At 44.1% G+C, this 25022-nt stretch overlaps 1 protein-coding gene across 1 annotated transcript; it reads left to right on the top strand.

Annotated features, from left to right (window-relative positions):
• The first annotated feature begins 7104 nt into the window (after positions 1-7104).
• CST7 (cystatin F) lies at positions 7105-12909 on the top strand. Its single transcript, XM_071548079.1, has 4 exons — positions 7105-7218; positions 11557-11729; positions 11989-12105; positions 12531-12909. The coding sequence occupies exons 1-4, from the start codon at positions 7146-7148 to the stop codon at positions 12621-12623; spliced, it is 456 nt and encodes a 151-aa protein (XP_071404180.1). The 5' UTR covers positions 7105-7145; the 3' UTR covers positions 12624-12909.
• The last annotated feature ends 12113 nt before the right edge of the window (positions 12910-25022 follow it).

Genomic DNA, 25022 nt, shown 5'->3' with positions numbered 1-25022 from the left:
GTTTCGCTGTGTCTTGCATTTGCTTCTTCATGGCTTGTGTTAGGACTAATCCTGAATACAGAAAACTCAGTGTTCATCTGAAAAGCAATCCTTGACAGCTGCCAACCTGAGACAGTCTCTCACTGTGACCCCTAGTTTGGCCATTTTGAATGACTTTTTCGCAGCTCTAAACCTTTGCAGCTTCCCCTCTTAAGTTCATATCACACAACCTGCCGCCTCTGCTGCTGAGACAACTGCTTCCCTCTTTTCAAAGAAACAGTGGCTTGCTCCCTCCACGGTGCCTCAGAGGGAGGAAAAGCATCTGTAATCAACAGCTGCAAGTGTTCTCATGGATGACTTTGATAAAAGACTTGCTAACTACTCTTAGTTGACTCATGTCGCCACTGGTGTTTAACGAAGTTCACAAGTTCATTTGGTGGGTGTTTTCTATGGACCTCTTGCACAATAGACTAGTTCACAGCAGGAACTCCAATACTGCTGAAACTAAAGCATTTAGCAACACTGACCCCAAGATTAGCTCAGCTGGTTAAATCATGGTGCTAATAACACTGAGGTCATGGTTTGATCCACATATGGGCCATTCACTGAAGAGTTGGACTCAATGGGTAGCTTCCATCTCAGAATATTCTGTGATTAGGTGTCTGCCTAAGCCTGTGGCTTGCGCAGGCAGTTTCCAATGTGATAAGACATGTGTAACTAGGTTGGTCTCCAAACAGGACTCTAGCCAGCTAACAGAACTAATGCTCCTGGGCTCTTCAGAGGGAGAGGATGGAAGGTTTGTTCATCTCAAAATTATTAGAACAGCTGCAAGGTAAACCACGGAGAGGTCTATACATACACCCATCCCCTATAAAGAGTCCACAGTGCAATCTATAGCCAATCTCTGCACAGAAGCTGACAGTGGTGCTGGCAGATAAACTGAATAATGTCACAGTTGTGCTCCTCAGCCCAGCCAGTAATTTCTTATTCACTTCTCAGGTCTTTTTTCTAGAAATGTATGTTAACCAGATTATCTTCAAGTCTTTGAGACCACTTTCATAGTTAATGGAAATTGAAGTTATTGCTGGTAGAAAATTGAAAAAAACATGCAACTGTATTTGACTTGATGCCTTTGAAAAATTGGTTACTTCTGCAGAGAAAGGCACAACTGAGTTGCTGGTGAGCTACAGAGCATCTGGCAGAAAAGTCAAGTGAGTATGAGACAAATTCTCTGGCTTGAGGCCAGCTCACTCATTTCTCCTTTTCATCCTATTGTTCCTTGTTTGGGCATACCAGAATGCTATGAGTAACATTTCTATTTCTCCTATCACAGGTGAACAGTAAGGTGATGGCTGCCTTTCACTTGCTCCAACAATGAATCCTGCTCCTTTTTGAGCAAAGACTGCCTCAGGTAAAGTCCTAATGCAGGGCAATGTCTATGGTGCATAAGAGGCTGGAGGAAAATCATCTTAGTGTTTCCTTGTAGGAAGGGATTAGGTAACCACTCTTTTGAAATTGGGCAAGAATGATGTGTCATATTTATCACCAGCCCTTCTTGCATAGTCTGCTGAGTCAGACTCCAAATCCTGTGAAAAACATTGAGACAGAATGACAAGGAAAACATTGAGCTGGTTTTGTCCCCTTCCCCTCCCTGTTCTTTTTTTTATTGAGCTGACATAGTAGTCTACCCCAGGACTGTGGCACAGGTAGGGACTCAATCATGTATCTTCATGTCTCCCTTTCTCCTGAAGAAGTGTGCTCTACAGTTCCTACCTCACTGAGAGACACTGGGAGAGTGTCTTCTTAAGCCTCTATTTGGGTCCTCTAACATGCAAGAAAGACATGGCTGGGACCCTAGTCATCAGACCACAGTGTATCTCCCTACCACATGATGCACCAGAAAGGGTTCCATCTCATCTCCTTTTACTTCTTAGTGTGCTCTCAGCCTTTTGATTTGAGTTGAAAGGGGCCTACTGTGAGCAATTTGAGGGAGATCTTTCTGGAATACAGATTCTTTCCTCACTTTACACAAGTGACTGGGTCACCATGAGCAGCCCTTTGGCAGAGTTTGGTGTGAGTGGGGACAGTGACTAGCAGAGCTGGGCAGGCGCTGATGTGCGTGGAACTGTGGTGCCATGTAGCTGTGGAGTCATAAGGCCACCTCAATTCTGTGATGGCACTAGAGGGCACCAGGTGGTAATTCCAGGTGCTGGAGTCCAGCCTCCCACTTCAGAGGACACATTTTTCCTGCCTTCTTCCATCTCTCCTTTACATAAAATTAATCATTTACTGCTCTTCCATATCAAGTTTTCCTTTACTATTGTCCCTTTTATGATTTTGTTGAGGAAATTTATCCAGTTCTTTTCTTCTAGAAAGTAACAGAGTGCTTACTAACGAGCAGTAGTATTAATAGTGCTACGTACCTCTATGTAAAAAGCACACAGAACATGATACCAAAAATCCCACCTTGCCTCCCAATAACAAAGCAAACAATAGCAAACTCCTCTACATGCATATACTTGTTATTTTTTCTTGGAAATTTTTGTTCTTTGGACAGATCTGTGTCTGGAGACTGGGACTATTGTCCCTTTACTATGTCTGACTCCAGACAGGTGTCATTTCCTGGGATACTGCTCTGTGCCCCAAATCCATCTACAGGAGGACTGGAGGAGCATGATGTCTTCTCTGACATACAACCCTGGAGTCAAATATTTTTATCATTGAAGCTTCCTCGGGGTCTCTGACAGGAATTTCATCACCTTTCTTGGAACACATGTGTAGTTCACCTCCTGCACTCCAGAACAAGGCATGTGGGGCACTCTAAGAGTCACTAGATTTCCCATTATGTGGCTGTTTTTGTGTGAACAGACATCCTGAACAGGGAGAGAATGAGAACAAGTGGGCAAGGAAAGACTCCCTGATTATCCCAGGGTAAACAGAGTATTTGCTTTAATCAAATAGCTAGTTCTGAGCCAGTCTAAATCAAACTTGTGATCTTTCTGTATTAAGCTGGATTATACAGGCTTTAAAAGACTTGCACACACACATGAAAATCCTCATGTTTGTTTTTCTCTGTGAGCAGAAGATGTTTATAGCAAGTCTGCTCTCTTTTCTGCAAGGAGATTTCCAGAGTCATTGCCTTCTCTCTCTCACTGTTGATGTGGGTTACTAGAGGCTTTGGAAACAGTGGGTAACTGTGGAGACTTTTCTGATTAAAACAAAAAAACCCACCAAATTTCTATTATCCATAATCCAAGGATATACTGAAGATGAAAAAACCACAGTACTTGAAACTTGATTTTAATGACATTTGGTGCATGAGATGGACATTTTTATCATCACTTTTTGTTTCCATTATTTAGGGCCAGATCTTTGTCCACACAGCACAACCCAGCAGTTGCTACCATGGCTTCCTGGAATAATGCCAACTTGATCTGCAAAGGATCCTGTCAGAATTATACTCCTGTAAATGCAATAGGTATCTAGCCCTGCACCAACAATATTTAATTTTCAGTTTTTAAGCCTTAAACTCAAAAGAGGTGGGTATGATGTCTTTCATACTCAAGACCTGCACTTTGCAGAAGCCAAAATATGTTGAGGCTCAGAGTGTTGCCTTAGAAGTCTGTAAAAAAAGACTCCGAGCCTGCTTTTAGTAGGAGATAACGGGTAGTTACTTTAATGAGCGCTCCGGCTCATCCAGGAATATATAGACGCGTGCGTGTGCAAGCTTTGATTTCCATAGCTTTTATAATATAATCTATCCAATCACTACTTGACACATGTCCAGTTCCGTGTCTGTCCCCTCCCAGTCCCCACCCCCTGTGGAACTGGGGCTGGGGTCATCGAGACCCTCTGTCTTCATCATCTCCTCTTCTTCAGCACACAAAGGTCTCCTGGACGCTTTCCAGTGTTCTGGGTCACTCTGCTTCGTACTTATGTTTTCCTCTGATATTCTCCAGTCTTGTACCTTGAGAAAGAGACTAAACAGCTAGCAGATCTTAGCTGCCAATTCTGGAGCAGGGGTAGAGATAGAAAGACCTTACACTTAAGTTGCTAAAAATCTACAGCTACTGCTACTGTATTTCTAAAATCTACAAAATATGAAAATCAAAAATCAAAAACTCCTTCGGCATCAAGAGAAAAGACAATTCAGGAAAGAAGTATTAAGATAAAGAATTGAGGTGAGGACTCAGCTGCTCCTCTACCTTCCTACAGCAAGAATATCTTGCCAGCCTGCCTTTTTCAGTGGAAAGACATGCAGTTCATATAGCAGCTGCTTTACGGTACAGGGTAACCTGGACAAGCCACAGAATACTTGATATCCTTCTGAGCAGGTGTATGGCTGAACAAGTTTGGTGTTGTACCAGGGAAAGAGGAAAATGGTACAGAGCATATGTCCCTATGTAACATTACATCAACAGTAGTGGCCGCAGTTGGGAATATGTGGCCTAAGTCCATTAGGATGGGGTGGATACTTCAAACAAGAAAAGCAGTTCATCATTGGACACCAACGCCGGTTCAGCTCAGGTTTTCTACATCCGATGGTTTATCTCCTGCAACACACAACTCAAAATGCAAGTTATTTTGTTTTTTCAAGGTTAAATGTCCTTGAGGCACACACTGGGATAGTTCCATCTCTTTCTCAGGGGTCACCATACCCTCACTAGGGTCTCCATCCCCTTCTCGGGGATCTCCAGCCCACTATACTACATGGGTTTCACTCTTTTGGCTTGTTTAATCACAACACGTTTCACAATCACGGATAACCTTAGAAATAGTGTCCACGGTTAAATCCATCCCTCAGCCTGGCACCCACCTATAGGTGTCATCTTTGCTTTGATGGCCAGAGGCATCATGGGCCCACTGAGCCAGGAGCAACTCTCCATCATATTGCTAGTCCAGGTGTGATGTTCCTCATTAGCTCGACTTTTGGGCACATGAGCATCCACATGACGAATCTCCACAGATTCTACTCAAGCAGCAATGTCCCGCCACATATCAGCAACCCACATGGGCCACTCCATGCTTCTAATAAGTCTTCTTCCATTGGTCTAGCCACTCCCACAAGGCATTGGCTATCATCCAAAAGTCAGTGTAGAGATAAAGCCTTGGCCACCTATCTTGTTCAGTAATGTCCAATAGACTCGGTACTCGGTTGTCCCTCTCTTTCTCCTGGCTGGAGGCAGGGCAGCCTTTTGCTGTTATTGGCTCTTTTTTAGGGTCTCTGCTTCAACTATGTGGACAGCCTTTTTACCAGCTTTCTTCTGTTTTAATACTCATACACAGGCTTCAAGCATAGAAGTAGACTCACTGTTCCACCTCCTCATGTCTTCACCGGGGTCACACAGGAAGAACCACAGTTCACCACTTGGGGTTTGCTCTCCATTGGGGTGGGGCAGGAGAGAAAGACAGGTCTCTTGGGCTGTATTCATATTCGTATTCATATTCTCAGCATCTTGACACAGGAAAGGTATCGGACTCAGAAAGATAGTCAAAAGATGGGTTAACACAAACTTCCAGTGAGAAACCATTGCTTACGTTTTTGTTCTCCATGTACAGACAACATATAGATAAATCAGTGGTGTTTATATAAATAATTCCCAGGAAAACAGCCAAGCTCTGGGGAAACTTGTCAAGGTCTATTGGTCCTTCATTCTTCCCTGTATGGGCCAACAAAAATTGTTTTGGTTTAAATAATTTGGCAAAATTCCAAGTATAAACCAGAGCAACAAAGACTCCCTTCTCCCCCCAACTGAGGAAAGGAAGAAATAACACTGGACACTTGAGCTTGAAACAGAAACTGGGATATATACTTACATGAGAAAGGGAAGATTAAATGTAGACTACAATATAACACACACCTACACAAGTTAGATATAACAAATAATTCCTTCACCTCCCCACCCAACAGAAATTTAATCCCTCTGAATACAAATCTCATTACTTCCAACTACAAAACACCCCAAAAGAACTCAATTCCCTGAGGGACAGACCCAAGCAGAGAAAACTAAGAATAAACATTTACTTCCCTGTAGATAACATAGTAGTGCGGTGGTGCTGGGCCTAACGTGGCAGAGGACAGCAGCAGAGTCCTGTCTCTACTTCAGCCATGATCAGAAGAGACCAAACTCCTTCTACTCGACTGTATTTCTACTTGAGGTGACATCAGAATATGGTATGGATTACCACTGGCCAGTAGAAGTCAGCTGTCAGCTGGCCTAACCCAGCCTAGGCCTACTCTGAAAACTAAAGCCTAAAGTTAGGCCTAGCTAAGCCCATAACACAGGTGCACCAGAAGGTTTGGCAACTAAGCCCTTTCTCCAGATTTTCAAGCTTCTAAGCAGGGGCCAACACTGTTTAGGGAGGACCTTTCTGAAAACCAAGTACTGACACTGGAGAATCCACCTCAGAGATTAAAAGCTCTGCAAGACACAGAGAAACATAATACCCCTCTCCCCATGTTTCCCCTGCTTTCTGGAGAGCACCTAGAGAAAACCTCATGATCTCTGAACCTAATACAGCCCTTTCCTCTTGTCATTACACCTTCTGTAAACATAGGGCATGATTTCCTCCTCTACCATCAAAACCAAAATCTTTTTTCTACTGGCTTTGCTCTACACATTCCCCTTGCCTAGATAGCCCTAAAACTGTCATGTCTCCTTCACCCAAACTCTACATCTTCACATCAGGAAAAGCAAGGCATCATCATCTCTGTCAGGCTTCTCCACATATATACACATGCATATATACAAGCCAAGAGCTACATTCACAGGGCTCATTGCCCATTTCTTAGGGATTAAGTTTCCCCCTGAATCGTAAAGCATATGACTTTTACTCTCCTCACCCCCAACACCATTTCTCAGTGTTATGTCACATATTCTTTGCCCATGCTTCTGCACAACCCCTGAGGATCACAAAGCAAAAGTCGCTGTCTAATGCAGGGCTGGTGCTGCTATCACCAAGCCAGAGCTTTGTGGCTGGGTTTCCATGTATGTGGTCATCAGCAGGAGGCAAAGTCTACGTCAGAGCTCTGATGACTGAGAGGGTTTTAGGGTGATTTTTTCTTTCCCCCACAGCCAATAAGAGCACTCACAGAGGCATATCTTCTCTGGCAGGAAGCAGGGAAGTCACTCCTCTGGCTGGCAGGCTCCTGTGAAGTGGTGGACATGGCAGTGAATTTCATCTGCACCTGTATCGCTCTTTGCTGCTTAACATTCTGGAGCTTCAGCAGGACTTCAGGTAGTAAGAGTGGAATAAAATTGCTCTTTTCCTTGTGTTTTAGGTTCTGTGAGAGCTGCTACCTAATGCACTGGTAAATAACAGCCCTTCTCCAACTGCTGCCTGTGCTGGCTCAGCACTGCAGGATTCAGACTGCAGTTGAAAATCCAACTGCTTAAAAGGCTTTCCTTGTAGTTAAACAAGCTATCTCCATGGATATCATTTAGGGATTTTAAAGTCAACTTACGGTTTTAACTCATTTGTCAGTGTTTAAACTCTGCATGACCTTAAATATTACATCAAAAGATTGTGGGTAACAATTTGACTGCTAAGTACAGATGGACACTTGAGTGCCGATCAGCTGACTTTAATGATGCCTTATTCTGTATCATTTCTTTCTTTGCAGAGCAAGGAAACTCTCTTTATTGCAGCTCCTTTTAAATCTTTAGAATGGGAGCTGCAGTCAGGAGTGTTTTTCTCTGAAGGTTTTAGTTCTACTTCAGTTTCACTTTGCCTCCCATACGCAGAAAATACTGATGCATACATTTGGTTAGCCAGTAGCTTTTTCTTTCTGTTGTGGTTTCCTCTGAGTATTGCAGAGGCATGCAGGAACTCTGTTTCATCTTCAGTGTAAAGATAAGCCCTAGCCTTGCTTCTGGTAATGGAGAGAAGGTTTTGAAAGCAACTGATGGGGGAAAAAAAACTAACAGGGATTTCCTGTTAAGTTTAAGCAAGAAAAGAATCTAACCATACCATCATCCAACAGAAGGAGCAGGAGGAGGGCTGACTTCTCATTGTCTCTCTCTCTCTTCACATTTACAAATCCAGAAGCAAGCATAGGGTCTGAAGTATGAATGCTCTTCTGACCCTAAGTATCTCCCAGCAGAGCAGCAAGAGTTATCTGCCCAGGTCATGAGAACACATCCTCTGGGCCTCCAAGTATTGTAGATGTGTGGCCAGGTCATGCAGTGCCTCTGCTCCTGCCCAGGTCTGGATGACAAGTGTTTCATCAATGCTGGTATGCCTAGAGCCCTGCACTGCTATCTGACCTATTCTGCCTTGTGACTGGAGCTGGGACCTTACCTTACACAAATTCAGCTTTTTAAGGTAATAGCACTCAAGGCCCAAGCTAGGGAAGAAGCAGTCAGAAAAGATTGCAGAGAGTACAGGTGCCTCACACCAGAAAGTTTCTGAGTTTTGGAAATATAGTACTGAAAACTATTTCAAAGAGTAAAAGTGATTTCAGACCAGTGTGTGTGCCATGAAGTGACCACCTTGAAGGAGAAGCAAAGCACATAAAGAAAACCAAACCCCAACCTTCAATAATCGGGGTCAAAAAAGGAAAACAGGATGATAAACTTTTCCAGGTGATGCATTTCAGAGGCATAGCCACATGTGACACTGATGAATCTACCAGGCAATGGAGTCAGGAACAAGGTCAATTTGGACTCTGACTCAGTTTGAGTAACACATGTGATAGTTCTTTTCCCATAAACAGCGTGAGTGCAGTCAGTCTCACTCACCCTGGCACCCCATGCCTATAAAAGGCATCCCCATGACTCAAGAGGTGTTGAGGGCTCTCAAAAGCCACAAAAGGACCTTTTCTTAAGATTGAAGAAGTCTGTGGTTTCTACTACAAAGAAGAGTATGTGATGTCAACACCCCATCACTGCCACACCTGACTTTCCAACATGTTTGAAAGCACAGATTCAAGCAAGGTCCTGGTGAACAGCAAGAAGAGCCCAAGGCAGTGACCCACTCTTACCTTGGCAGACTATCTCAGTTGCTAGGTGAGCTCAGGAAAAAGCTGGTTCCTATAAGCTATTGGGTTGGTGTTGATGGTGCAGGAAATAGCATGGTACTCCTGAGAGAGAGGATAGCTGGCCTTATGGGCAAACCAAAGCCCAGCTCTGCCTCAAGTGTCCTTTCTGACTTCAGGCAGGTCCCGCATGGCCCTCTTAAATCATCTGTGGATCCTAGCCTCCTTTGAGAACTGGGTAAGATGTGCTCACCTAAGAAATACTTTCAGTCCAAGGCTGCATGGTCATGAGCTTCTGTGACTCTTGAATCCCTCCCTTGCTGCAGTGGAAAAATACCATCCCATAGAGACTCATCTTGGGACCTACAAGTGGATTGTGGATGGTTAGGTGAAAAAACACTGGCAGATTGTCCAGCACTGGCTGCATACCCAGTCCCAACATAGAACCGAGACATGGGACAAGGAAAGCTCATCACCTCCACACCAGATGCAAAGCCACGTGCAGAACATCCGCTCCTCTCAGACACACCGTCTCTCAGCTCCCACCTGCAAGAGAACATGGAGGTCATTAAGGAAGCTGTGGTATCAGCCAGGAAGCGATAGGAATTTGGAACATCGTGGGTTGAGGAGGGATGTAGAATTGAGTGTTTTCTTTGCACTTCAAAATGTAAATCCTTGAACAAGCTACAAGTAGGTGAAGCAATTGACGCCTTTGTAGGACAATGTGTAGCTAGGTACATATGTAACTAGGACATACATAAGCAACTTGTAAGATAAATCTTTGCAAACTTCTATGCTGATGATGACATGTAATGCTGGTTTGGTTTGGTTCATTTTTAAATAGTCTCCAAGTCACCAAGTTACCCCTGTATTCTACTTAGTTTCTCAATGCAAATTGGCTTAAATAGAGAGTCTATGCTCTGTACTAACTGGCTGTGGGTAAGAGATCTAGCTGAGAAAAAAATGGTAGAAGAGATAAAAAGCTTGACTTTCCTAGCAGATTTAGTACAAGGCCAAGTTCTGTGTGCACATTTGTGTGCACAAGTATGCACAGGCTCACTACCTGCACACACACACAGCACGAACTTGAGGATCACCTACTGCACTGGCAGGTCTTGACATTAGCAGTAGCTGCACAGCACCTTGTGCAGTTTGAGGATTTTTTCCTCTTCTTTGATTTCAGAAGTGGGAAAATGGAGGGGGAAGCAGGTGTAAAAGGGGATGAAATAATGACATCAACTGTAAGCTTCAAGGTTCTTTTCAATTACTGAAAAGCAAGCAGGGCATAGGGAAATAGCTACATAACTAAAAATATACAGTAAATGATTCTATGAAGTGCTGTAATCTGAAAGGCCATGGGTTAACCTTCACATCCCCCAGTTTTCGTATCCTACACAGCTTGCTTCTCCACTTCATGACCTTGATAATCATAGAATGGTTTGGTTTGGAAGGGACCTTAAAGATTATCTACTTCCAACCACCCTGTCATGGGCAGACACACCCTCCACTAGATAAGGTTTCTCCAAACCCCATCCAGTCTTGCCTTGAACACTGTCAGGGATGGGGTATCCACAACTTCTCTGGGTAACATGTTTCATTGTCTTACCACCCCTTTCAGTGAGGAATTTCTTCCTAATATCTAATCTAAACCTGGCCTCTGTCAGTTTAAAGCTATTAACCCTTGTCCTGTCACTACATGTCATTGCCAAAAGTCCTTCTCCATGTCTCTTGTAGGCTCCCTTCATGTACTGAAAGGCAATAAGGTCACTTAAGAGCCTTCTCCAGGCTAAACAATCCCAATTCTCTCAGCCTTTCCTGACAGAAAGGTGCTGCAACCCTCTAATCACCTTCATGGCCCTCCTCTGGACTTGCTTCAACAGGTCTATGTCCTGCTTATGCTGGAGGTCCCAGACCCTTGATGCAGTACTCCAAGTGGGATCTTGACATTAACAGAATATGGTCCCTGACATTTTGTTCAAGGTAACAGCACTTCAATACCCAAAGCAGTCCATTTTACAGTGATAAGCTGGTCCAAGTTCTGCCCCAGGCCCTTCACTACTCAGCTGGAGAATAGGGACAACCTCTCTTTGTCAGCACATAGAATGAAGGCATCTTCCCCTTGTCTGGATCACCACCTAAATGCTTCTAACATAAAAACCTCGAGATGCCATCAAAGGCTTGAGGTTGGGGTGGGTGGGTAAGAACTTATATCTGCAAGATCAGATATGCAAACTAAAAGAAGCAGGGCTCTCTAAGCCAGCATTTGATACGTTATCAAAACTACATTGTACTCTAAGCAATATGATCTCTCTTTATAAGTAGATTCAGAGTCAGTCCTTCTATAAACTGGGAGTTGCACCAGAGAACCTTGAAAAAATATTCATGATACTCTGGCTTCTTCTAAGTCAGTTTGAACTCTGCTACCACTTCTGGCAGTGGCTTTTTATGTCACTTCATTCCACAGGATTTTTTTTACCAGATATGAGCAGAGTCCTTCTGAAGCACAAAAGCACTGGGCAAGTAAGAAGGTTCAGAAGGCTGAAGGTCCCACCCTTTCAGGAAGCTGATGTGTTTTACACTGGTGTTTTGTGTTGTTTCAGACACACGTGTACCACCACCTCATTCAACCATGAAGCCTGGCTCCCCCATCCCAGTGAACATCAACAACCCTGGGGTTCGCAAGGCAGCTCGATTTGGGGTTTATAGATACAACAACAGTTCCAATGATCTCTTTCTCTTTAAGGATTCACAAATAAACAAAGCCATGGTACAGGTAAGAAGAGCAGATTTCTGATGGTCCTTCAACCCATTTTTAATTGACCTTCCTACAGCACACCCAAGACATGGTGGCTCTTATCCTCCTCAGGATGAAGGAGGATATGAATGCCTAAAGCTGTCCCTGTGTCCTTCTGCCACACAGGAAGGCTCTGTGTAGGTGACACACATTTCTCAGATGTAGCATTTCATTTTGCCAAAATTTTGGCATCTCTTTCCCCTGCCCTTACTTTAAAGGAGGAAACTACTTTCTCTAGATTGTCAGAGGGCTGAAATATATGCTCCACGTGGAAATCAAACGCACTGTGTGCGAGAAGAGGGAGCACTCCAGCCTGGATGGCTGTCATTTCCAGAGGAAAAAAAGCCTGCAACAGGTATGTCCAATTACTTTGCAGTACCCAGTAACTGCAGGGGATTCTTTGCCATCTCTAGCTGTATAATCACCTTCAGACCTGCTCTGCCAAGTCCCCAGAGAGGTACAAGCCTCTTCTCTGCAAAGCCAGCTGGGGTGAGGCAGGATTATAACCTCTCATGCATCTAGGGCCAGCTCTTATCTGCAAGGAGTTGAACCGAGCACAGGCACCTAGTTCATATCCCTGGGTGAAAATGTGCAAAAATACAGTAGGTGCTAAACAGACACTTTCTGGGTGGGGGAAATCCTTACACAGGCGTTCCCACTAGACATGATTACTTAGCAAACAGTAATTTCTCTAGGATAAAGTTCTCTTCTGCCCCATCATGGCCTGAGACCAACCCACAGTCAACTGAACTTTCTCGCCAATTCTGTTTTTATTTGCAGATGCTGACATGCTATTTTGAGGTCTGGATAACACCTTGGTTACATAAAGTACATGTCCCTGTTGTCCACTGTCACCAACACCTTTCCCCATGAGAGCCTGACTTACAGGGGATTTACCACCATGAGTTTTTCCTTGCCTGGACTGTCAGCCTCAATATTGAAGTGGGTAATGGCCGTACAGAATCATCACAGAGCTTTTCCCTCGAAGGACATGGTTGGTTTTAACTTGAGAAAGATGCTCAAAAGTGACAAAGACCTGCCTCGACTGAATGTATTGATATCCAGTTGTGTATCTGTTTTTCCAAAACTAAACTGCACATGAACACAAGTCATTGATTCAATAAAGAGCCATCCATGCTCTGGCTGCATTTCCAGGCACACCCAGAGAACTGTTGTTGCGCTTGCCTTCTTCTGTGATAAACCTTCACAAAGCCATGATGGAAGCAAGTCTAAACCACAACATGTGCCACTACAACACCAAGGAAAGCTTTACAACAGCAGAATAGTTTGCCAGGGGATACACACATGCACAAGTTTTAAGAGTCTCCAGTGCTGGGGGAAAGATTAGACATATCTGTCAAGAATGCAAGAGGTAGAATTGTACTTTTTTCAAGACAGGAGTATGGATAAAAATGTTTCAAAACACAGACAGCCCAGAAACAACACAGTCTAACTAGTGCTTCTACTTTAATCAAAAGCTAATCTACACAACGAAAGGGCATCACTGCAAATGCCAAGACGAATAAATGTTATCATATTACTAAAGCATAATTCTGCTGAGGTTAAACAACATAACTTCATGTGGGTTAATACATGATATTTAATCTCCAGCAGAACAGAGATTATATTCAGGTTCAGTAAAATGACGGTCTTCTCAAGGTGGGCATCTAAAATTCCTTCAGCCTTCATTCTTCATCCATGGGCTGATTATTGCTTACACTGGACTAAGGTCCTTATTAGCAAGGAAACAGCAAAAAAGTCTGAGCCCATGCTCACTCATACACAGATAAGCACTTCTAAATGAATAGAGCCCTGACCTAAGCCACAAAGAGTACATTTTTTTCCACAAACACCCCTTTTTTTTAAGAGTTGTTGTCATTCTGCAGCAATATTGCAACTACTATTAACAATTACAGCATTTAAAACAACCATTTGGTCAAGAAAGGCCAGTGAAGGGCTCTAGGCCAAGGTGTGGGGATCTTAAGATGGGTCTATTAATAGCATAGCTGAGGTCTCTGCTCCAAGTAACCCCAAAGCAAACCTTTGCAAGCTGAGCTAGTCTGAAGTCCTGCTTCAGAAACATCATTTGTGATGAGCAGGTGGCCCAGCAGCAGCTCAAATTCAGTATCCAGTGCTGAAGAGACAGCTGTACTGCATCTTATCTTGGGGAACAGCAGTATCTTGGCTGGGAAAAAAAAAAGGCAGTGTTCAAAAGAAAGCTCCTGAAGGGTCATAAAAGGATGTAATGGGGTGCTACATTCACTCATCACACAAGCCACCACTGAAAGTCTGGTACCAAAGACAAGGAAAAAGCAAGCCAACTCTAGTGACTTGACTTGTTCACAAAGCAGAAAAGCCAAGCCACAGCTAAGTTTGTAGGATGGCAAGAAGCCAGGAGTGCTCTTCAAATCTCAAAGGTGTATCTTGGTTTATAGACAAATACTGGGAAGGTGACTCTAATAAACTGAAGTCCATCCCTTTTTTATTCCCCCCTCCTCCTTAATACAGAGAGACAAAAAAAAAGATGTAAGGAGGTTATAAATTAAAAAATAACAGTTTACTAACAAGGAAAAATAGCAGCACACAAAGTTACAAGGGAAACGGCTTACCCAAAAAAGAGTTCACTGTATCACATGGTTCCCGAGGAACAAAGGGGAAAGAAAATCGCAGAGGGTCCTCCCTGCCAACCACACCCATCTGCCCAACCAAACAAAAGAAAACAATGGCAGAACACGGGCCAAAGCAAAAACCCAGGAGAAATGCACTGCTCACAAAAGCCACACTACCAAACTGGCAACTCGATGCCACCCAGTTAGGTTCAGGTCTTCACTGCAGTGGTGGTGCCAGTTCAGAATCTCCTTGTTCCCTGCCACGTGTTACCCAAGGCACAGTGCATTGGCCCACTTGGCTTGACTGGACTGTGTAGCAGCAGCAAGGGCTCTGGCACCAGCAGCAGTTCTACACAGTGAGTGAGCAGCAAAAGCAAGTGACGGCAGTCCCATGTAGCACTCTGGCAGTGGCAGGCCAGGGCAGCACTCCAGCAGTTCTGGTGGGACTGTGGCAGTGTGGCAGCTGGGGCGGGGACGACCACTGGGCTGCTTCGATCTCAGCACAACACGGTGAGTCAGCAGCTCCCAGTTTTGCTGCTGTCCCAGCAAGGCAGGGATGGTTTCTGGCCACAGCTGAGACCCTGGACCAACTTTCCCCACAGAAAAACACCTCCTCTAATGCATCATGCCCCCTTCAGATGACTTAATGGTATGAATATTCATTGCTATAAGTCCCTTCCCTGGCTTGTAACCATAATAGTTAGGAATATTCTCAATCCCTTTTTCACTTCAGCTGGTTGCTTCACACAATGCCAAGGGCTTCCAACCAGGCTGTCAGCTCTAGAAAGTCTAGCCCAGCCCAGAAGATTCTGGACAGATCCAGGTTGCTTCCTTCAGCCAGCAGGACAGCCTGGTGCTCACACCATGCCACAGTGGGGGTGAAAAGGCAGAACACTGTCAGCTCAGGTCTGTGCAGAGACACATGCAGGCAGTAAGTGCACCACAAAACAGTGGCCCATGTGTGACCCTCTAGGCCCCAGCACAAGGGACTTCATCTCATACTCCTCGTCGAGTCAATTCTCCATTTGTCAGAGCAAAAAAAGTTAAAACGAGGTAAACTTTACAAAATCACAGAATATACTGAGTTGGAAGGGACCCACAAGGATCATTGAGTCCAAATCTTGGCCCTGCACAGGACCACCCCCAAGAGTCACATCACATGCCTGAAAGCATTGTCCAAATGCTTCTTGAACTCTGGCAGGATCAGTGCTGTGACCACTGCCCTGGAGAGCCTGTTCCAGTGCCCAGCCACCCTTTGGGTGAAGAACCTTTTTCTAATATCCAACCTAAACCCCCCCTGACACAGCTTAAGGCCATTTCTTTGGGTTCTGTCACTGGTAACCACAGAGAAGAGATCACTGTTTGACCATCCTGTTCCTCTCATGAGGAAGTTACAGTCTGCAATGAAGTCTCCCCTCAGTCTCCTCTTCTCCAGGTTGAACAGACCATGTGACCTCAGCCACTCCTCTTACAGCTTCCCCTCAAGGCCCTTCACTATCTTCATTGCCCTCTTTTGGATACTCTCTAATAGCTTAATAATGCTCTCTAATAATGGCATCATGCAGGCTGACAAACCCAACACACTCTTCTTGCTCTCTCAGCAAGATCATTTGGACCTCTCTATCGAAACAGACAAGTACATTCTGAGAAAGATAGGTCAGTCTTACATTTAAAGCTGCATCAAAGTGTTCATTAGATATTATAATAAAAAAGGCACACTGAAATTTCAGAAGCCACCATCCTCCCAGGTAGATAACAGAACTCTCACGAGCACTAAAGAAAGGAGCAGAGCTAAAGTAAACTAAACTTTTTGTACTAGTCCAGAGCACTTCACTAAGGAAGGATTTGAGCAATTAAAGAGAAGGACACTGCCAGAACTGAACTAAAGAACTGGAGCTAAATACCATTTAATCACAATGATGTGGCAGTCAAAAAGCCAATGTCTTTCTCTCTGCATCTTTGCTAGAATTTACGCCAAGGTTAATGGTTCAACTCACTCCAAGGAGTTCATACTCTTGCAGAGCTTACTGAGGCTCTGACATCTATTCCAGGTTACATTGGCAATTAAATATTTCTAGTAAATATTTAGGGCATAAGGTGAAAAGGAAAACTTGCTCATGCCAGCCCTGAATACTGCAGAAAAAAGGAACAATCCCTGCAGTGACATTAAGAGCTTGTAGAACAACCAAAGCTAGTGCTTCAGAAGTATGGGTTCATGCAGGACTGGTACAAACAAGATGAAAGTGTGGCTTACTTTAGCTTCAGATCTGTCTCCAGGATGCTGGAAGCAGTGGGCTCAATGCATGATACAATTTCTTGGCTCATCTACTTATGAGGATACTTAGCTGCATATGAAGAGGAGATCCCAAACAGTCTGCCACATGAAAGAGCTGGCTGCACACTGAAAGAGTTCCATGCACACAGTACTATTCAAATCAAGCTAAGCCTGAGTTTCAGCAGAGTTTCATAGTGCCCAGTGATCCTGAAATGGAGATCTGCATTTGCTCAAAAGCTTTGTCTCCTAGTTCAGTGGCCAGGATGAGTTAATCACTGTGTGGGTGTGACCAAAGCTGTGTATTTCACACCCTCTATGTCATTTCTCATTAACTGTTAACAATTGATCATTTGCAGCCGCTGCCCAGAGCACACCTGACCCCTCAGGCTACAAGCTGGGTGTTAAAGAAGACTGTGAGATAGGAATTGTGATAACTCCCCTCCGACGAGGCATTAGCACCTTCACACACAGTCTGAGGGGTCATGTCTGCTAATAGGCCATCAAAAATTCCAAAAATATTCCATGACTCACAGAGTTAGATCACCCATTGTGGAACTCCCCACCCTGGGGGAGGTACTGGGCATTCCCACCTGAACCTGAGGATATATAACCTTGGGGCCTGGGGACTTCTGGTACCACTTGTTGGATCCAGAGAAGGATCAGAACCTCAACAGGACTGCAACCACCACTCTTGACTAGACTGTGACCATCATCTGTGCCAACAGGTTTTCTCCCTTCATTTTACTTTGGACTCAGGGGAACAACATGGCACTCAGCACAGGGGCTAACAAACAACATTCTGTCTGTGCCCCAGGGTGCTGGGTTATACTTCTGGGGTTTGTGGGTTAAAACCAATTTCTCTTTGTATCATTGCATTTATTGTAATATTTTTATTAAATTTTAACTCTGACTTATAATCTCTTTTTGAGTTTGGTTCATTTCTCTTGTCAGTTTACTTTTAAATCAGCACACTTTGCTATGCAAATACTTCCTCTCATACTTCCACTTTTGAAATTGCATAGGAAACAAACTGCCTGCCACCAAAATATAAAGCATCACTGACTGACAGATTTTCCCCTTTGCATTCTCTTCACATCAGCAGCTCTGCATCAAGGACTTGGAAGTCCTGCATATACCAGGTGCACCCAATATTACAGCTTGACTGACTTTCAGAACTCACTGACAGTTGAGGGAGTCACACGTGCAGTTGCATAGAACCAAGACAAAGTTTAACTTGCAGCTGATAGATAAGGAGACATGACTGCTTCTGTCTACAAGGAAAAAGCCTTGTATATAGCAAACTACAATCAATTACTGCTAAATTTTTCAGTTCCTACCTCAAACAAATTAGCAAAAATTAGCTGCCCTATGTGCTTATTTGCAGATAGATAAGAAGGCCCAAGTGTCAGCATCATGAGATGTCCGTTGTAATCACTGATCAGACAGACCTAGAAGCTTAGGAGGTCATTATCTCTCCTCAAAGGTTACTGACACAAAGCAGACACAGATTTAAAGGAATCAGATTTATGTCACGGCTCTCCGATCACTTTCATCAGCTATTTACACTGAGAAACCAACTTTGCATAAAAGTGTCAGGGGCATACATGAGTTATCTTCCAGCAGCTCTGCTATAGAAGTTTGCTCCAGAAAAGGGACAGGGCAGTTAGTTGTGGAATAATACTTTAAATAGCTTCAAGAAAATCTTCTCGATACTTGTGTCCTGCAGAAATATGTTTCACCAACAAGGCAAAACAAAACACATCTTTAAAATGTGCATCTGTGGTGTACTCCAGCTCAGTTAATTTCCTGAAGTTGTTTTATGACAGGGCTTTATGCTAAAGTAAAAATTTCTCCAAGCCCTTCAGGAGACAGGGCAATATTCTCTCATATGCCATAGTCTGTCCCAAAAGAAGCTTAGGTAAGACACAGGAAGCGGCCTTGGGTTCCTCTGGGAGTTCTGCAGAGAGGGTTTCCACCCTGCTCTTGCTTCTTCCAGTAGGGCAATATATTCACACTAGAGAAGAGCCAGTCCCAGAGCTGCAAAGGTCTCATGTTTCTGCACTGATATCATCAAGAAAGAAGACTGGCTGCTTTTTTTCAAACCCTGACTTGTTCAGTGTTTCTCCTTGCACAAGGCAGGTATGTCACTGTGTACCTGAAACAGACATGTCATTGACTCACGCCTCTGTGGAAGTGGAACAAGTCTGTAAAACTAGTCTTCACAGAAGCATCAAGAGGAGTTTATGCCAGTTTGTTTATTCCACAGGCATTTCAGTGTTGCTGTTTTACTCTGGGAGGATTGCATTTTAGGAACTGAAACCTTGAGTTTCTAGAAAAATACTGTCCTTAGGAACCCCTTATGCTGAGTAATGGGAAACCTATGTGTCAGTTAACCTGTTCCATCTGGGTTTTAAAACACATCACCCAACTTCTGCATTATCAGGATCCAGCACAGTGACAGGAATGGGAGGTAACACCACCAGCTCTCAGGAAAGACACCTGTTGTAGTTTGGAATTATTATGTAAATTCTCTCCCCTGCCACTAACTGCCCAGGCCATTAGTTAACAAAAAGAGGTAGTTAACTGCAACTGCTACCATCTTCCTCTTGATCGCTTGGGTGGGGGCAGCTTGTCTCTTTTGTTTTTGGGGACATTTTTCCATTCTTAGCTCAGCAGAACGCAGGAGGGGTGTGTAAGTGTGTGTTGCTGAGGAGGGAAGCTTTTTCTCCTGCTCCTCTTGCTGCTGCTGCTGCTTGCTGAGCCGCTTCTTTTCTACTTGCCGCGGCTGTTCTCCTGGTTCCTGCATCTGGGGTCCCGGCCTCTGCTCCAGTCTCACCGCTACTTGCAGCATCACGCCCTGCCCACCCTGGCTGGGGCAGCGACCAGGGAGAGAGAACTTGTAGCTGCTTTTTTGCCAGGACACACAGCGGTTCGTCGCTTCCAGTTTTCCTTCTTCATTTGGAACGCAGGAGACACAGAGAGAGAGAGTTCATTTGGGAGCTCACCCTGCCGCCAGCTGGGCTGTGACACTGATACTGCTCATAAGTATAACTTTTCTCCAGGAGGAAACTTGTCGGTGTGGGGGTTGTTGTTGTGGGGGTTGTTGGTTTTTTCCTGTGGTGTTGAGGAAGCAGTTTTGCTCTGCTCTGTTTATAGTTATACCTATACCTACATATATATATATATGTATATAGCAGTTAAGAACAGTTATCCTTCTTGTATCCATTGTCTGATTAAAGTTCCTTTTTCTTAAATTTGATAAAGAGTGGTGTGATTATTGTGGAGGAAATCCCCCTCCTCTGCTTGTGGGTAAACATTTTGGTTTTTGCCCCTCAAACTGAGACAACACCTCATTTCAGCCTCTGAAGGCTTTAGGTCTCCTTGGACTGAAGGTATGCAGACCCTGCATTCAGGTACTTGTCATAAGATCCTTAAACTGCACAATGACACCTCTATCTGGTCCTGCAGTTCCACTCTGGTCCCCCACCAATTTTGTAGTCATCATGACACTAATTGGCCTCCTTCCAGTTTTAGTGGCCATGGAAGTATCAGCAATCTCTCTCAATAGAAAGTATCAAGCATGCTGGCTTTCTCCTAAACCTTGGTGCCTCACATACCCCCATCCCACTATGCTTCAAGTTGACCTCTAACTTTCAGGGCCAGACATAGTTTATTTACATGGACAAAGCTTCAGATAAAACAAAGTGTTAAGTTTCTTATGACAAATTAAATGCCAATGGCCTAGTTAAGCAGCCTGTCACCATGCAAAGTTTGCTGCTTAAAGCTGTGCTACCTACCACAGTTTATATTTGGGGCTTTACAGGCTTTCAGCAGTCTTTATGGTTTTTTCAAGGTACTGCTGACTGACTGGACTTGTGCCCAATGAAATCCCTCTATTTTTATGGGTTGGACAGACAGGCTTTATTCATTCTGAGGAATTTAACTGAAAATTGCACTTTGTCCAAAGGATTAACCTTTAGGCAAACTCATTTAGACTAACAGTTATTCATCTATTTTCCAAAGAAGAACAGACAAGAAGAATGAAAAATTTCTGTTGCCCAAAGTGGACCAACAACAGGTAGGGATGAACATCAGAAACTATGAAGACTTTTATGGGCACAAATTCCTGCTTGCCTCTGACCCCTATGACCAGAATTCACCTCCTGCTCTCAGGGCAGTGAGGTGTCTGCCTGCAGTTATTTCTATTGCAGCTGTGGTTAGAGGCACACTTTTACAGCTGGACAGGTCAGGCCATCAACAAACCTGTACCACTAGCCAAAATGGAAAAGCAGTTGGCTAACCTCCCATGAGACAACAGGCACAACAAAGAACCCAAGAGCCCAAGCCATTAGCTCAGCTTCTTCCATGCTACAGCACTAGCTTTCACCACTGACTTACCAGATTTTATAGGTCAGTTGATCCCCCCTAGGAAGACTCTTGTGCATACTGTTCCAATACGTTCATAGTGCCCAGTCTTCTTTTCTGACTGCGGCATCTGGGAGAACGACCCTCCTTGCTATCACAGGATTTAAAGAAGTTTCCAACAAATAAGGGTATTAGCTATGTTCAGGTTAGGAGAAGTTGCTTCAGGGCTTCAGTTCTGCCATAAAGATTTCTAGTCTTCTTGCATCTGCCCCTGAGATACACCTGGGCACATCTTGGACTATACCGCTCCAAAGTCACACCAGACTCTGTTAGATACCACCTATATTTGGCATTCTCTTGTCTCCTTCCCCAAGAAAAACAAGTTATTTGATAATCTTTGGGTCTGCTGTACTTGCTTCAAACCTCAAAGAGAACTAAAAAAGACAAGACTACAGGATCATCAGTGTACTAAGTTTCTAATAGTGGCCAGGAAGGAGAGAGGGGTTAGAAGAGTAGACAAAGAACAATAACAAAAAAATTCCTAGAGACGAGTTTTCGTATGTCTTACCCTCTTGAGCACCAATAGCACTACAACTTATTTGCTTTTCCACTTAATAACTTCAGGGAAAGTGTCTTAGAAGGGAATTAATCACACAAAAGCCACGACATTTGGCATGTCAAAACGGTAGACTACTTCATTGCAAAAGTCAGGAAAAGTTTCTAAGTTACATACTTTGCCAAAGGAATCACTAGAGATAACTATGTATCAAAAGGCAAAGTCGTACTTGTTCCAAGGGTACCAAAGCATCAGCATAAAAGAATCACTACAACAGACTTGCTTTTTCAACCCCAACTTCAGATGCCATCAGGATCAACTTTCATGTCCCACCAGAATAGTACAAATAGTTCTAAGGGCTGGCAGAGCAGCATTAATCAGCTGATGCTGAAGCAGCCTGCCCTGGGCTGAGTTTTCCCTAAAAGAGTTATTGCAAGCATGTCTGTGGGGTGATGAGCTGAAAGGCCTGATGGGTTGAGGGAGATGCCTCAGCCCCCTGGGGAGGTGTTCCCTGCAGAAGACAAAAGCAAGGCAAACTGATAAGATTAACAAAGGATGGAGTGTTAAGAAATAGCACGGCCTTTCTTTGCGATATCTTCTATGACTGCTCAAGGACCCACCTCACCTCAGGCATCTGCATCCTCCCCCCACACAATAGATTGACTATTAGTCACATAAACACCTGGAGAAGAAAGAAAAAGATATAAAAGAAGTGCCATTTAACTGCAACTTGTGGAGAAAAACTTCCACCTCTGGGAGGGCAACCTAAGACCTACCCTGTCTTCCCCATTCCATCAGCATTGCAGGGGTAAGCAATGGAATTCTTATTTTCTTATACCTTATTAATTATAATTTGCTATAGCTCTCTGGGTGTATGTGTATTAATGAGAAGTGGCTATATTTTTCCTGTTGCTTTTCTTTTGGGTTATTGAGTGTGTTTACTGGTGGTGTTGAACTGTTGTGTTTCTGCTTAGTAACCTTCTGTTAGTTAAGTTTGCTATGGGAGTGGTATACTGCTGGGGTGGCCCTTGAAATGTGTCTTTGGGGGTATTTTGTACAATCTTGCAGCTAAATGTTATCGCCGACTAAGTAACCCATATAGTTATTGTCACGTACCCGTATTAATAAATGTTATTTCGGGAGCTATCGTGAGAAAAGGTTCTTTTCTCTTGTTGCTATTAAGTGTGGTCCTCATAGGGGAGTCAAAAATCCTTCCAGCCTGTGTTCTGTCCAGAGTCCGCTGGGCAGTGCTGGGTTCATAAAGTTTTGATTACTCCGAGGACGCTTATAGCTAATAATTTCTCCCTGGTTTAAGTATTGGCTTCATGTCAGAGGTCAGAAACCCTTCCAATCTGTGTGCTGTCAGTTAAGAGACAGACAGTGTTGGGGACATAAGGATCTGATTGTCTAGAAGCGCTTATAGCTAATAATTTCTTATTACTACAGTTAAGACTAGAAATCTCTGTATTTTTGTCTCCCTCCTCCCTTTAACGTGACAATGTCCCATTCTCAGCCCTTCTTCAGAGTTCCCACAGCAGTAAGTCTGACGGTGCCTGTAGTGGTCACACCTCTCCAGCCGTTCAGACTTACACAGTATCACTCCATCTCTATCCACAAACTGTTAAGATAGGGCTCAGCTGCATCAAAGATCAGAGCCTGCAGCAACTAATCTACTAGGCCTCTTCTGGAACTTACTGAACACCTTCCAAAATTGAGTAACCACCAGGCCATACAGCTCCTGGCTTGTACAGGAACAAATCAGCCTGCTCCAGCAACCATCAGCTACTTGCCACAGGACTGCTGCAGCCTGGAATTAACAAAGAACAAGGTTACAGAGGGACTGACAAGAAAGAATCGCTTTTATTTTCAGAGCCCTCCATTCACAGAGAGAAGTGCAGAAGGCCAGTGAAAGCAGATGACATTTTTATCATCTTCCCCTTCTATGGTTCTTTGCATTATATATATAACAAGTCTCATTTATTTCCTTTTCAAAGATAGGGAAATTGAGCAACAACATAAGTTTATGTTTGACTGTCATCCAGTGGCAGAAAAGGAGAGAGTAGCAAAGGTATCAATTCCAAAGTGCGAATCAATGCACTAAATCACACAACTGCCAAAACAATCCATCTAGCTCTCCAAGATGCAAGATCTCTTATTTAAAACCATAGTATCCTTTGTGTTGGAAGGGGCCTTAAAATCATCATCAGGGACACCTTCCGTTAGACCAAGTTGCTCAAAGCCCCATACACCCTGGCCTTGAACACTTCCAGGGGTGGGGCATCCACAACTTCTCTCGGCAACACATTCCATTCTCTCTGTGCTCCATGATCCTGTCAGGCACAAAGGTGAGACTAACTGGCCTGTCGTTACCCAGGTCTTCCTTTTCCTCCCTTTTTTAAAATGTGGGTTATCTCCCCCCTTTTCTAGTTGGTGGAAACTTAACCAAACTGCCACAACTTCTCCAATATGATGGATAGTGACTTCGCAACTTCATGCAGTAGCTCCCTCAGAACCCTTGGATACATTTCAACAGGTCCTGTGCACCTTCATGTTCCTTAGATGGTCTTGGTCTTTCCTACAGTGGACTGGTTCATTCTCCCAGTCCCTGTCTTTGCCTTCTACAACTCAGGCAGTGTGTCTGAAGCACTTGCTGGTGAAGACAGGCAAAACGCTGAGTACCTCAGCATTCTCCATGTTCCAGTAACTAGGCATTCCCTTTCCTTCTAGAGAGGGCTCACATCATTCCTAGTCTTCATTTTAACATCAACATACATATGGAAGCTTTTCTTATTGCCCTTGATGTTGTTGGCCAGGTTTAATTCTCTCAGGGCTCTGGCTTTTCTAATCTGATCTTGGCTACTCAGTCTTCCCATATTACTCTCAGGCTACCTGCCCCTTTTTCCACCCTCTATAGGCTTCTACTTAGTGTTTGAATTTATTCAGGAGCTCCTTGTTCATCCACTCAGGCCTCCTGCCATTTTTGTCAAACTTCTTCTCTGTGGGGATGCATCACTCCAGAGCCTGGAGTAGGTGATCCTTGAATACCAACCAGCTTTCTTGGGCCTTTCTTCCCTCCAGGGCTTTATCCCATTGTACTCTACCAAGCAGATCCCTGAAGAGGCCAAAGTCTCTTGAAGTCCAGAGCAGCAAGCTCACTATGTGCCCTCCTCACTGCCCTAAGGATCTTGAAGTACAACCCTTCATGGTCCCTGGAGCCAAGGCTGCCTTTCAGCTTCACATTCCCCACCAGCCCTTCCTTGTTGGTGAGCATAAGGTCCAGCATAGCACTTCTCCTTGGCTCCTCTGTCCCTTAGAGAAGGAAGTTACTGTCAATGCACTCCAGGAACCTTGAGGACTGCTTTTCCCCTGCTGTGTTGTCCCTCCAGCAGATGTCAGGATGATTGAAATCCCCCATGAGAATCAGGAACTGTGAACTTGAGGCCACTCCTGTCCTAGAGAAGGCTACA

Source organism: Pithys albifrons, chromosome 2 (assembly GCF_047495875.1).
Source record: "Pithys albifrons albifrons isolate INPA30051 chromosome 2, PitAlb_v1, whole genome shotgun sequence".
NCBI lineage: Eukaryota > Metazoa > Chordata > Aves > Passeriformes > Thamnophilidae > Pithys > Pithys albifrons.
The sequence above is the reverse complement of the archived record's forward strand: the minus strand, read 5'-3'. Positions and strand labels throughout refer to the sequence as shown.

Bases quoted from the DNA above. Each gene is read 5' to 3' on its own strand.
- CST7 (XM_071548079.1), top strand. From the start codon at position 7,146: ATGGCAGTGAATTTCATCTGCACCTGTATCGCTCTTTGCTGCTTAACA. The intron at 7,219-11,556 runs GTAGTAAGAGTG...GTGTTGTTTCAG, and splicing joins GAGCTTCAGCAGGACTTCAG to ACACACGTGTACCACCACCT. The intron at 11,730-11,988 runs GTAAGAAGAGCA...TACTTTCTCTAG, and splicing joins TAAACAAAGCCATGGTACAG to ATTGTCAGAGGGCTGAAATA.